Source organism: Protobothrops mucrosquamatus, unplaced genomic scaffold (assembly GCF_001527695.2).
Source record: "Protobothrops mucrosquamatus isolate PMUCROS unplaced genomic scaffold, P.Mucros_1.0 scaffold2345, whole genome shotgun sequence".
Classification (NCBI taxonomy): domain Eukaryota; kingdom Metazoa; phylum Chordata; class Lepidosauria; order Squamata; family Viperidae; genus Protobothrops; species Protobothrops mucrosquamatus.
In genome coordinates, this window is record NW_015388425.1 from 160,915 (window position 1) to 175,576 (window position 14,662).

The 14,662-nt window shown below is 42.5% G+C and overlaps 2 protein-coding genes across 2 annotated transcripts in view; one reads left to right on the forward strand and one right to left on the reverse strand.

The window, feature by feature from the left end:
• Nucleotides 1-935, forward strand: part of TRMT2A (tRNA methyltransferase 2 homolog A) — a 9,675-nt gene extending 8,740 nt beyond the window's left edge. The window contains exon 9 of the mRNA XM_015824761.1: nucleotides 355-935. Coding sequence (XP_015680247.1) covers nucleotides 355-647 — 293 coding nt within the window. The 3' untranslated portion in view covers nucleotides 648-935. The remainder of the gene's footprint in view (nucleotides 1-354) is intronic.
• A 4,478-nt stretch (nucleotides 936-5,413) lies between these two features.
• DGCR8 (DGCR8 microprocessor complex subunit) overlaps nucleotides 5,414-14,662 on the reverse strand; it is a 12,946-nt gene continuing 3,697 nt past the window's right edge. Inside the window, 10 exon segments of the mRNA XM_015824767.1 lie at nucleotides 5,414-5,543; nucleotides 7,161-7,274; nucleotides 7,485-7,612; nucleotides 8,798-8,904; nucleotides 10,078-10,178; nucleotides 11,023-11,105; nucleotides 11,354-11,452; nucleotides 12,694-12,795; nucleotides 14,000-14,200; nucleotides 14,203-14,455. Coding sequence (XP_015680253.1) covers nucleotides 5,460-5,543; nucleotides 7,161-7,274; nucleotides 7,485-7,612; nucleotides 8,798-8,904; nucleotides 10,078-10,178; nucleotides 11,023-11,105; nucleotides 11,354-11,452; nucleotides 12,694-12,795; nucleotides 14,000-14,200; nucleotides 14,203-14,455 — 1,272 coding nt within the window. The 3' untranslated portion in view covers nucleotides 5,414-5,459.

The following is a 14,662-nucleotide window of genomic DNA, read 5'->3' on the forward strand; positions in this document are numbered from 1 at the left end:
CAGGCTCGTGTACCCTCCCGAGCTGCCAGTACCAGCCAGGAGGGGCACGGATCCAACAAACATGTGGTTGCATTCAGCCCTCCCAAGACCCTGTCCACATCCTCGGGAGCAACAGAGTCAAACTCCTCCCATATAACCGTCTCAAGACCTGCTTCCGTCTCCTCCCCCTGGGCCAACCAGTCGGAGTCCAAGCCTTCCCTGCTTCCTTCGCCATCGTTAATGCTATGGGCAAATGTTGATTCACGTTAACCTCCTACGGATGTGCAGAACTGAACCCAGCGATGGGAGCGTGGCAGGGAGCACAAGGGAGAGAAGCAGCCTCAAACATCAAATAATTTTATTTTTATTTTTCTCTCTCCCATAGCCTTTGTCGAGCACCTTCTCACCGTGTGAAGGGCAGCCCTTTCCGGATCATCAAAGCGACCGCGGTGGATCTTTTCCCCCACACGATGCATTGCGAGATGCTTTTCTTCTTTGAAAGAATCGAGTATCCAAACAGCAAGGCGAGTAGTGTCCCTGCGGGCTCGGCGGAGATTCCAGGTGTGAAGCTGGTGGACGTCCCAGATGTGAAATCCCAAGAGGCAACTTCCCTCGAGGCAGACACCGCAGACTCCCTCCCAAAAACAGCGATGGAGTGTCCCAGTTAGCCATTCCCAGTCAGCCCAGCACAGAAGGGACTCGTGTTTTACTTCCTGGTCTTAAAAAGGGTCTGCTGCTTCCCCCCTCCCCTTCTCTTCGTTGCCCAGCCAGCTGCTGCTTAAGATTTGCAAAAAGTACCAAGTTGAAGTAGGTCAAGAGATTAAGGGGACTGTTAGAAGCAAAGGCTTCAAGAAGGTACAATTTCAGACTGCGTCCTTTTCTCACAATGGCATATTTTTGAAATCATGGAGCAAATGGGGCGAGTGCCCTGTGTACCAAACAAATTAAACCCATTGGGTGCATTTGTGTTGTGTAGCTTTCTTTGTCCCTAATGTATGACCAAAGTTGTACTTGCCACAATTGGAGTAATCCTTGATGTACAATAATGGAGTCTGCCCATTACGGTCGCACGTCGCTTGGTTGTAAAGCGGGTGACCATGTGACAAATGATTGTTAAGTCAAGGAGTGCCTGTACTAATTTCTACTTTGTTAAATGCTGAATCCCCTAGTTTTAATTAATGTGGTTAAAAGAACCTCAAAAAGACAGCACCCCCAGAATACATAGAATAGAATGGAGAATAGAACAGAATAGAATAGAGGAATATAGAATAGGTGGAAGGTACCTTGGAGGTCTTCTAGTCCAGCCCCCTGCTCAAGCAAGAGAACCTATACCATCTCAGACAAGTGACTGTCCAGTCTCTTCTTAAAAACCTGCAGTAATGGAGCACCCACGATTTCTGGTGGCAAGCTGTTCCACTGGTTGATTGTCCTCACTGTCAGGAAGTTTCTTCTTAATTCCAGGTTGCTTCTCTCTTTGTTCAGTTTCCAACCGTTGTTTCTTGTCCTGCCCTCTGGGTGCTTTGGAGAATAACCTGACACCCTCTTCTTTGTGGCAGCCCCTCAGATACTGGAACACTGCTATCATGTCTCCCCTATTTCTTTTCTTCTTTAGACTAGCCAAACCCAAGTCCCGCAGCCGTTCTTTGTATGTTTTACTCTCCACGCCTTTGATCATCTTAGTAGCTCTTCTCTGAATTTTTTCCAAACTCACAACATCTTTTTTGTGATATGGTGACCAAAATTGGCTGCAGTATTCCAGGTGTGGTCTTACTAGGGATTTATAAAGCGGTACTCAACCTTTTCACGTCAAACTCCTTTTAAATACCTTTTGTGGCCACGGACCCCCAAGATTTAAATAACATTTTTTTCAAATCTTCACAAGACCCCCCGTGATGACACTGTGGTCTCCCAGGCGACCACAGACCGCTTTGAGGGGTCTCCCCCTGCCCCAAAAACATCTAAACATACTTTTATTTAACTCTCTTCACTCACATAGAAAATGCACCGATGGAAGGAAATGTGTTCTGCCAATCACATCCTCCTCCTAGATGGAAGGAAATTTGAGCTGCACAATTCAAAGCTGCTTCTCTGGAGAAATTATGATTGGCAGTACCAGATAATAATAAAAAAATCTTACATAAGATCAAACTTTTATTGCTGAAAACTAATATTTGGGAAAAGGAAACAAGTAACTCAAAAGTCGTAACACAAGAGGCTCAAAGAATAAGACTTTATAAGGGCACCAGCCGACCACTTGCATTAGTCACAATTCATAACAGCACCCAGTTAACATTGAGTTGGTCACATTCATTTTCAAAATACAATACTGCGATTAATCACTGCAAATTGTTCCATGGGACGGACAGGCCAGCATAAAACTTGGAACACCCCCACTAGAGAGAAATTATTACAGTTTTCACCATCGCCAAGAATACAGATTAGTTAGTAGAAGATGGAAAAAGCTATAGAGTGAAATACTTCTGCAAGTATGAGCAATGTTAGAATACACAGTGATTTGTTCCCAGCAGTTAAGAATCCAATTGACTGGACCAAGTAAATTTTATCGGCGCTGTCAATGGATAGCGTCCGACTTGTTTGCATCCGTTGTTATTTGACTAATTAACGACCACTTAAATGGGTTTGTCTCACATTTCTCAAGGAAAGAATAAAAAGCAAGAAAGTCTTTTATTTCTTGAAGGTTAGTGCAATGAAAAAGGGAGCCCATCCAGAAAAATACACTGATTTAATGAAGGTTAAAAGGGAGAAGAGGGAAGGAAGAAAACAACTATAATTTTAGACGTTGCCAAAACAGAAATCCCAAGTGATTTGACTAGAAAAAAAAACACAAGTTAATCAAGACTGTGAGAAAGTTCCGAATGGAACTTTAAATCAGACTGCACGGATATTCATGCAGAAACTGGAATGAATGGATGAGACGGTGGATCACAGCAGCTTGTGCTCTGGGGCAAAATATTAAGACTTTCCTCCGCAAACTATAGTAAATGTGGGCAAGGACGAGAAATATTTCACAGGGACGACAACAACGACAAGGGGGGGGGAGTTGTCCCAGCTGTTATTGCGCGTGGTTGAAACGTCAAGACGCTGCAGCACTTGTTCAAATAATGCATAATGTTTTTATACTAGCCTTTGGTTTACAATGATAACATCTAGATGTTTTGAAGGGCGGTGGCGAACCTTTTTACCGATTCTGACAAGTAAGGCTAAAACCAAATACACTCGACCTAACAAAAAACACTTCTGGAAAAAAGAGGCAACTGTGATAACTCTGCAGAGGACCTGCAAAAAACATTCTAAGTTTGGGGGAAAGAAAGCAATTTCCCTACTTCCGTAGAAAAGAAATATCCGACTTCCTTTTGAATCGGCGGCGTTTGTAAGACTAGGGTAAAAATTAGAAACTGGCTGTCTGAAGAACAGAAATCTAGACACTTCAGTGTCATGCTTAATTCTGTGGCAAATCATGAACCCGAAGGAACATCTATGGGACAAAATTCCACGGGGCCAAAATGTCACCCAAGGGCCCCAGGAATATTTGCAAACATCCAGGGTGAAAGGGAGCGTTCTAACAGTTACACAACTGGATTTTTTTTTTAATATTCCTACCGAGATTTTTTGTTGGCAAAGCTTCCAACTGAAGCGATCTGCCTCCTGCAGAGATAAACGTTATTACACAACATTTTATTCAGAGGTTTCAAACATTACTGCGTGCAACCAGCCATGCACAGGCCAAACTCTCATTGCGAGGGAACAGAAGCTGAGCGGAGCAAATACAGACCGTGGCAAAGAAAGAAAGAAAAAAACACGTATTTTTGAGATCCTGGCGTTTTTCTGCATTTCGGATTAGCAGCCCCCGTGCATGCAGCCGTGTTGTTAATGAGCATTAAAAGGTGGCTGGCATTGCTTTAATGAACATCAAGGAGGGGGGCGGGATATTAGATCACCAATCCTTCCTTTTGGTTTTTAGGGAGGGTTGACGTCTTGCTGGAAAAAAATGTCCCAAAGGTGCTTCTTGGTTTTTTTCTTGAAGACATTTCGCTTCTCATCCGAGAAGCTTCTTCGGTTCTGACTGAAGGATGGAAGGACTCTCGGAGGGAGCGCGAACGACCAGATGACTGCGAGGAATGTAAATCCATCCATCCTCCACCATTCAGTCAGAACTGAAGATGAGAAGCAAAACAATTTCTTCAAGGAAAAAACAAAAGTCCAGTTGCCTTTTAAAAAAACACCTTTGGGACAACCACAACCTCGAGGACTGAGAATCTCCATAAGACATTTACTGGAGGGGGAAAAAAAAATATCACAAAATGGTATGGATTTCTTTCGCAGTAGTTTTTGCTACTCATACCTTCTATAACCGTGGACTGGCAGGTTTGCCTTAAGCAGAAAACCTTCATATTCTTGACTTCAACAACAGAATTTACTTCGGAGTTTTTTTTTAAGAGTCCTCTCTGATGTATTTCACTTTACATTCAAATAGTTCCCGAAGCCAGATTTGCAAGTACTAAACAGGCAATAAAAATAAAGACAGTCACATTAAAAAAAATAATAATAACCTCAACTTGAAAGGAGTCCAGTGATTTTCCTGATGGGGAATAAATGCTAAGTGTTGCAATTTTAACTGACACGATAAAATATGCAGCCTTATCTAGCACTACTGCTGCTGCACTCACGGTGACTCTGGTAAACCGTGAGAAAACATGGTTATAAGCCATGAAGTTGCAGAGCAGTGGTGCCTGGCTCATCTTTATGCCAAGTGTTCGTTGTTTACATCGAAGAGAAACTGAAATATAGCTTATAATCACAGTTTCCTATGTTCGTGTTTGTTTTAAATGAAAGGCCACCATTACAAAAATGGAAACCTCAGAGCATAGATGCAATCAGTTTTGCTCTGATAATCAGGGTACCCATGCTGAAAATTCTTAAAAGACTGTAAAAAATTCACGGAGGAGCAATCCTACTGGCCTAATCTCACTCAGCAGGGCATAAAGTGACACACCCTTTTGTGTCTTTCCTTCAGTGTAAGCTGTCCAAAATGTGCAGATCAGTGCTTAATTTTTTTGTGCAGAAATACAAGAAACCCTTTCAGAAAACTAAAAGCAGGAAGAGATATATGGTCCTGGGTTACACGTTCGTCCCGCTCTTTAAATGGATATTATGGATTTAATCCTGAAGCATCTCCATCAAAGGCAACACAAAGGATGGGGAGTGAGTTTGCCCAGCTCTGGATGGCCGGGTAGAATTTTGCCCTTTTGAATAACAACACCTTGGGAAGTACACACAAAACGTAGCATGATCACCCTGATGCAAACACACAATGCACGTTTGAAGCAGCTTTTGACAGGTTGTTTCCCGAAGCAAACCAATTTCTTCCTCAAACTGTTTTGACAGAAAAAAAATAAAAAATGAAAACCATCCCTAGCTTTCGCCACTTGTTTTATTGCTCCAATTCCTAATCTTTCCCCTTACACATCAACAGTACAGAGGGGCTCGCTGCCAGGCTGAGCAGACTCTACAATGGTCATCTTGGGTTTCTTTCGTGTTTCCTCCTAGAAAAATATATAAAGAAAAGCCAGCCATAATTATACACATCCTTCATTCCTCGCTGGATACCAACGTTCAAACGTTCCCTGAACAGAACATGAATATCCGATTTTGCTCCACGTTATCCTAGTTTACACCTGCTTGTTGGAACACCAAAGTGCTTCCGTGGTGAAAGGATTTGCTGGTGACAGCACCGTGAAGTTGCCCACTGAATTGGTACCCATTAATCTATTTGTGGGCCCTGCTTTCAAACTGCTGAGTTGGCGGGGAGTCAGAGCGTGTGACGGGAGCTCAACCCATCCTGCGGCAGCCACGGGTCTCAAACGCGAGGCTGTCCATCATCAGCCTAGCGTTCTTACCTCAGGCACCAGTGCGCTATTTGCTGGGGAAACTTAAAATAGAAATTGTAACATCTTTTTCTTGGAAATAAAGGTTGCCTAAAGCAGGGGTCTTCAACTGGACTTCAACTCCCAGAATTCCTCAGCCAGGCACGGTGGCTGAGGAATTCTGTGAGTTCAAGTCCACAAGTCATCGAAGAGCCAAGTTTGAAGACCCCTAGCCTAAAGGGACATGGATGGACTGGCTGCTCTCAATATTGTCAGATTTTTTTTTTTGTTAACATCCCAGTTGGAGACCTCGGCTTGGGTTCGTAAGGGAAGGAGAAAAGTGGAGTTTTAAAATAAGTGCATCCGTATCCCCTTCCTATGGTTATAGTTTCACATAAGGATAAAGGCCAGGCTGGTTATCATACTTTGTGAAAACAACATGAGATTCTTAGCAATCTTAGAAATACATTGTAGAAAATAACAGTGTCTGGCAAAAAAAGAAAGAAAAGAAATCTAATCAGAAAAGCTTTACTATGGAGTAGAGAGTTGGTCTCTGACAGAAGGCCACCTGAAGAGACTAGAAGCATTTGAAATGTGGATTGACAGACGGCCGTTACGTATAAGCTGGGCTGACAAGAATCAGAAATGAGGAGGTGATAAGCCGCCTGGGAAAGCCAAGGGAAATCATCAAAACAATTAAAAAACGAAAATTAGAAGATTTCGGACATGTGAGGCGACACCCAGAAAAATACGGCATGCTCCATTTAATCCTCCAGGGAAAGATGGAAGGCCAACGAGGTCCAGGCAGAAGAAGAGCATCGTGGCTTCAAAATCTAAGGGACTGGTTTGGACAAAACTCAGCAGCCCTTTTTCGTGCGGCTGCTGATAAAAACAGGATCGCCAACGTCCGATAACGGATATGGCACAAGAAGAAGGAAAAAAAAGGACTTTCTAAATCAGGGGTCCTCAACCTTGGCCACTTTTAAGACTGGACTTGCAATCTATATTAACATTTTCCCTAGATTAAAAAAAACACAAGTATGAATGTTAAAAAGTTTTATAGTCAAATACCAATGTCTAGGCCAGGGGTAGGCAACCTTGGCTCTTTTATGACTCGTGGACTTCAACTCCCAGAATTCCTCAGCCAGCCAGCTGAAGTCCACAAGTCTTAAAAGTTGCCAAGGTTGAGGACCCCCTATTCTAAATGCTTTCACGTTTAAGAATCAGGAGAACCCTGTTAAGTAAGCAGGACCATAAACCCAGAGTTGCAAGGCAGCTTACAAAGGCGCTACTCACCCTTTCTTGTGCTAACTTTTTCATCTCCTCTTGTAACTTGTTCAGAATGTGCAGATTTGGCTTGTTCTTTTTGGCATACTGCTGAAGCTCTACCACACTTTTGTCAGAGGTTTCCTACACCGAGGCATCAAAATTAAAGGAAACGTTCCCGTGAGATCTTCGGTTTTAATACGGGCCCTTTCGAATCCTACTTTTAAAGAAGCCTCCGAATTCAGTCTAAGCGACTTTAATCGCAGACAAGAGATAGATATATTTTTTTTTCATATTTAAATAGAAATCTCCTTTATTTAGTCTGAAGGCCAGGCAGGACAGGGAATTCTTTACCTGCTTAACCATCTTACTGCTCTCTCTGCCATACATGCGCAATAAAGAACCCCAGTTTTTCACATGCGGGTGAAGCAGCTGAAGGATTTTCTGGGAAGCCAATTGTTTTCCAACTCTTTTGTTTTTACCTGCAAAATCACCACAAAGCAAGTTGTAAAATCGCACGTGTGTAGTAAACTTTCAGGAAATGGACACAGAAGTTGGAGGGGAAAAAAAAAAATACTGCCTTGAGGAAATCGTACTTTTAAAGAAGAGGGTTTCAGTTCTACGACGCGGAATATTTTGTACATTATATACGTGAGATTTGTCATTTTTAAGGGAATAGCCACCAATTAAATTATCCACTTCGGTTCTTAACAATTGTGAGTGTATAAGCATAGGAAAGCATTAATCTTAAGTAGCCAATAGGATGATGTTCTTGTCACTACAAACTTATTTCATTCCATACAGCATTAACCTTGTGAACTCTCAAGCTTCCTCCTTCCATTATATATTCAAGATGGACAGTATTTAATATTTATTTGTTACGTATATGTAGGGGTGTGGCTCTATACACATGTTGTATATAGTATGTTTAGGTCTGTGTCATGTATGTGTTTCACTTTGAGAGCGGGCAACTAAATTTCATTTTTTGATGTGTGCCATTGTGCCCACAGTAAAAAAAAATGACAATAAAGGTTATCTTATCTCAGTGATGGCGAACCTTTTAGAGACTGAGTACCCAAACTGCAACCCCAAACCCACTTATGCATCGTCGGGTGCCGGGTGGGCGTGGCCCATTGGGTGGGCGTGGCTGCAGTGGTAACGGCAGACTGGGTGGGACTAAAAAGTTCAATCAATCAATTCCAACTTTGCAAGATCTTTTTTTTCCCGCGAGAAGTTGAAATTGACTGATTGAACCTTTTTTTTTTTTTTTGCACATGGTGGCGGAGGCCTAAAACGAAAAGGTTTTATAAAACCCAGCTGAAGGCCTAGGACTGGGGCGTCGGCGCACGTGCCCACAGAGAGGGCTCTTGAGTGCCGCCTCTGGCACCCTTGCCATAGGTTCGCCACCACTGTCTTATCTTCAACATATTTTAAAAAATTAAATTTCTAGCTTTGATACAGATGTACTCAGGTATAAACGCTTCTGTTCTTGTTTGAAAACTGTTAACTAAAATGATAATGTCATGTGGTTAAGAGATCAATACATAGGAAATTCTGACTGGTTAAGAAAAACCAACACCACCAAGGACGCTTAGGTTCTCAGAGGAAAAGTGATATATAAATCTAACAAATTTTCCAGAGATTTTCTTAGTAATTGTTATACGTACACCAGCCCCGCACAGTGTGTTTCCCACAGGTCATAACGTATTCGCTCTTCTGATTCTTGCCAGGAATCACTTCAAATTTTATAGATGTATCACCCATGCCGTGGTTTCTGAAGGACAAATTAAATACTGTTAGAAACACTGAGTGTTTAAAAAGTCTGGGTTTACCAATTAAAAATGTCAATTTTTTAAAACAAACGCTCACATCAAAACTGGATGCCAATGTAAAATAACGTTCAGCTAAACCACTATTCATAATTTTGGAAGGACAAAAACAATACTGGTTTTTACTGCATGTGCTAAACAAGTTGTCCCAGTTCTGGAGTCTGCCTAGCCACCATGTAAAACAGAGATATATTCTAATAATTATGAGTTTGAGTTTTAACAAATTACAGCCTCCCACAGTGAATCTCAACTGGCCATCTAATAGGGTGTGATACCAACAAAAGTTAATATTTGGAGCTCAGGGTTGAACTGTGGGGTCCTCGGTGCTCTCTCAGCTTGGTGGCTTTTTTTGCAGACGTTTCATTACCAAACTAGGCAACGTCATCAGTGGAAGAAAACGACCAAGCTCAGAAAGCACCAAGGACCCCACAATAGTTTGAGCAAAATGTACAGGAAGTCCTAGATTCACAATCACAATTGAGCCCAAACTTTCTGTTGCTAAGCGAGAACTTTGTCCCATTTCTTAGGACCTTTCTTGCCACAGTTGTTAAGTGGATCACAATTGTTAAGTTAGTAACACGGTTGTTAAGTGGCTGGCCTCCCCATTGACTTTGCTTGTCAGGGGTTCCCAAAAGGTGACATGATCCTGGGCTAGTGCAACTGTCATAAATAGGAGTCAGTTGCCAAGCCTCTGAATTTTGATCATGCAACCATGGGGATGTTGTGATGGCCGTAAGTGTGAAAAATGGTCATAAATCACTTTTTTTCAGTGGCCTTGCAACTTTGAACGGGCCCCAAATGAACAGCTGGAAGCCGAGGACCATCTGTATAGGAAATAGCCGTTTTCCAATCTCCCTGTCCCAGCTGCAGCATGTCTTTTAAACATGCACATTGGCAGACAATCATAACATTCACAAAGTAGAGTTAAGACTGCAATAACCACACAGAGAGGGCTCGGTCCCAGGCAGACTAATTCTTAAAACAGTTATCGTATTTTAGGGAACCATTTCTACATTCTCCCAGATTAAAGGAAGGGGAAAAAAGAACAGATGAGGCTATGGTATATATATATAAAATAAAAATGAAAGCTTCCTCAAAGCATAAATCATGCAACTCACCTTTTAAGGCACTCATGAAGGATCTGATATGGAGACAGGAGCCCAGCTTTACTGGTCAGTTCGTATACCCGCGAGTCCTCAATACTGATATGGTTAAAATACTACAACAAAATCGGTAAACGATCACTTAATGGTAGAGAAAGACTGTCATTCTGCACAGTATTAAGAGATAAACTAACAAGGATAGATTTAGGAGAACAAAATAAAGAGCAGAACAAAATTGTTTGCGTTCACATTGAGTTTGCTAGGAGCTGGGATTAGGAACCATGAATATAATTAATACAAGCTCAGAAGGGCTATATTTGACATTGGAGTTGGAGTAAGCCACTGTTTGAACAGGGTCCAAAATTGGTTTTAATCTATATGTTCTCCATTTCCAAATATTTTGATAACATGCTGAAAAGTGAGAAGGACATGGTCTTCTTGAAGAGATACAAAGGTCGTTTATACCTTAGCTTATTGAGCCAGGGTTCATGACTTACAATAAAGTTTGTCTTGGCTGATTAATCTAAGACATTATCATCCAAATTGTTCAGCTATCACTTAAGAAGAGACTGGACAGCCATTTGTCCGAAATGGTGTAGGGTTTCCTGCCTGAGCAGGGGGTTGGACTCGATGACCTCCAAGGTCCCTTCCAACTTTATTATTATTATTATTATTATTATTATTATTATTATTATTATTATTATTATTATTATTATTATTATTATTATTATTAAATTCATTTCAGGCCCATGAAATAAAAGACGGTACCAATATTTGAGCGAAAGAGAGGGAGACTTTATTATTTTTCTTTCCAAAGGCTACCTCCCTCTGGTTAAGTCCTTCCACTGACAGAAGGAGTCAAAGGACAAATAAATCACTTAAATTGGCAGCTCTTATGCTAGGCAAAAAAGCTGAAGGTTTAAAGGAATTTAACATGCAAAGACTCAGCTCTGAACGTACCTCTAACTCCTCACTATCTTTGGGCTTCTCCTCAGATGTCTGCTTAACAAAATCAGGGATGAGGATTTCCAGAGTAGCTCGGGCTGAAAAAAAACCCCCAAACAACTGGAATGAGCAGAGACCTCTGAAAACCAGGCGTGCAATTTTCATTGGGGTCATTTCCTGTCGTCTTCTTTGTCGTGTGTTAATGGGTGGACCTGGAAACTTTTAAAACCCAATCACAGAAAATCGCACGCAGAATCAGAACCGATGCACCAATTTTCTGAGAATGCTAAAAAAAAAAAATTTGGGCTCCACTAATCATCCGTAGTTCTAGATGGCTTTTACTTACCAGCTTTATTCTTGGCAAGTTTTTTGCTACTGGCAGTCCCTGCTCCGTAAGTCACTCCATCAATAATAACGGATGCTCCAAAAGGCTCACTTGGGTTCTCTTTAAAGGGAGAGGAGAGAAAAATCAAAATTGTTAAGTCCCATCTCATCCCATCAAGAAGACCGAGAGGGCCACGTTTAGCATTCTTGACCCTAGGATGATGATGATGATAACAATAATAATAATAATAAAGTTGGAAGGGACCTTGGAGGTCATCTAATCCAACTCCCTGCTCAGGCAGGAAACCCTATACCATTTCAGACAAATGGCTGTCCGGTCTCTTCTTAAAAACCTCCAGTGCTGGAACATTCACCGCTTCTGGAGGCAGGTTGTTCCACTGGTTAATTGTTCTCACTGTCAGGAAGTTTCTCCTTAGTTCTAGGTTGCTTCTCTCTTTGGTTAGTTTCCACCCGTTGCTTCTTGTCCTGCCTTCAGGTGCTTTGGAGAATAGCTTGACTCCCTCTTCTTTGGGGCAGCCCCTGAGATATTGGAAGACTGCTATCATGTCCCCCCTCGTCCTTCTCTTTGTTAAACTAGACATTCCCAATTCCAGCAACCGTTCCTTATATGTTTTAGCCTCCAGTCCCCTAATCATCTTTGTTGCTCTTCTCTGCACTCTTTCTATATGTCAGGGAGGTTATTTGAATCCAACTATGGCCCTTAGCAAGGAGATCCAATCGTCGATCCTAAAGAAAACCAACCCTGCTCTGAACAACTGTCCTTCTTTAGAAGGACAAATTCTGAAGCTGAAACTCAGATAGTCGTCAAGTGAGGAAAAGAGGACTCACTGGAGAAGACCTTCTGTTGGGAAAGATGGAAGGCCAAAGGAAAAGGGACGGCAGAGGATGAGATGGTTAGATAGCGTCTGGGGGTTGTGTGCTAGAGAGAAGCACACAAAAGCAGGTACAAAAACATTCAGGGAAGTGACTGAAGAAATGGCCCCCCATCAGTCAACAGGATTGCTGATTTACCACCAGCTTATCAAGTATTTAGGAAGTGAGGGCTTGGCTGCACAAGGAAACAACAGCCAACGACTTAATAGCCAGCCATCAAGACCCCAATCAACAATAACAACAACTAGGCACCATATAAATACTAAACACATAATAGCTCAAAGCACACATTCAGCTAGAAAGAAGTTCCCCGAAAGCTCGGTATACTAAACCCCTCATTCCGGGGACTGACCCAGATTGGATCCTGCCACACAGCTCAAGCGTAGATCTTTAGATCTACTACAGCTCTCCAGGTAATCGTCGCTTCCATGAATGGATCGTTACTTCGATAAATATTAAAAGACTTACCACATTCAAAGAAATTGTAAACAGGTCGTACTTTCAAGACGCGTTGCATATATTCATGAAGGATACAAACTTCAGACTTCCCATTGGGATTAATAACAAACTCTGGAAAATAAAGGATATTGCACAGATGGGGCTTTGAATCTCTGAAATGGTTCACTGGTAACAGCTAGAGAACTGCTTTCATTAAGACGTCCCGCAGGATAAATACAATTCCTTGGTAGCAAGCCCAGTATCCTAACAATGAGTCAAAAATAAAATTAGCATTTTCCAGGATTAAGAAAACTCAGTGTAGGTCAAGGGTCTTCAAACTTGGCCCTTTTGTGACTTGTGGACTTCAACTCCCAGAATTCCTCAGTCAGGCACGCTGGCTGAGGAATTCTGGGAGTTGAAGTCCATAAGTCATAAAAGGGCCATGTTTGAACACCCCTGGGTGTAGGTAGTCCTCCATTTAAGACCACAATGGAGTCTCCTCATAAGTCATGACAGTCGCAGAGTGGGTCGTCATGAGACCGACCCGATTTTACAACTTTTTTTTGGGGGGGGCAGTGGTCATTAAGCAAGCATTGGCAGTCACCATGGCTGTTAAGCAAACCAACTGTTTGTTATGGGACCCAAGATGCAAATGCTATTTTTGGGGGGCAAAAAACCTGTCAATGCTGCTAACATTGGATGTTCTTCCTTTTGAGAACATATGGAGATGCAGCCTTTTTCTTTCTTATGCTTTACTCTTAGAATTAGATGATACTGGGGGAGGGGGAGGAAGGTGATGGGAGTTAGTTAGACATAACAATATTGTCATAGTGTGTGAACTCAGGGCTTTTGAAATAGATGATAAGAAATGGCGGGATGAAGTAATGGAGGGAAAGCCTGCATTTCAAACTAATTGGAGAAGGTGATTTATGACTGTAAATTAGAGAAGGGAATTATGCTTTGATACTGTGTGTTCAGGGGAGGGGAACTCAAGATTTTGGCTTCAACTATGTTAGTGCCAAAGCTATGCTACTCTAATAAAGGTTCTTTAAGGTAAACAATGCCTCAAAGTTCTTTGAAGAGTTTCATCTGTCGGAACTATGACAAAACCATTGTACAATGTGGCCACATGATTGTGGGACGCTGCAAATAGGTGTAGGCGTCTGCTAGACCTGGGTTGTAAGTATCCCTGGGGAGATCCATCATAACTTTGAATGAAAGACAAAACTCTGAATGGGGAGGGGGGCGGACAAACAAATAAAAAACAGTTCCACGTAGAACTTTGGCTAACTCTCGGGGCTTTAACATGCATTAAAGGCTCACAAAACCAGCCTACCTTTCTTGGTGGGCGCGTCTTGGACAGACAACGTGATCAGCTTCTGATTGGCTGGCAAAATGGGCCTTTCAGACTCTGCTTGCTTCCTCTTCATCTCCCGGTTGAACTGCCGTCGCTCCGCCCACGTTCGGAATTTCTTCACCGTGACTTGCTCGAAATCAAAACATTTCTCCAGGTAGTGTCGGAAATCCTCGATATCTGGGAAAACAAAGCAACCGTAATCGCGCCCTGCTCCTTCCCAAGCGAGACGGCAACTGGGTCAATCGGGTCAATCGGCGAGTGACCCGATTGACGGACACCAGGGCTTAGGATCGTAATGCGGTCGTTAAGTCAAGGACCAACTGCGGATGGAAAGATCAAAGAGAGATTCGTACTTATGTCCCTTTCATCAGAGCTGCAGTTAAACAAGAAAAAAATTAATAGAGTAACAGAGCTGGAAAGGACCACAAAGATCTTCTAGTCCACCCCAACCCCTGGGCCGTGGACCAGTACCGGTCTGCGGCATGCCAGCAACCAGTCCGCACAAACAAGGAAAGCTCCATCCACAGGATGCAGGCAGCACACAAAACCATGCGCCCTCCAGTCTGTGGAAAAATCTCTCTCCATGTCACCAGTCCCTGGTGCTCAAAAGGTTGGGGACCTCTATTCTAGTCCAACTCCCTG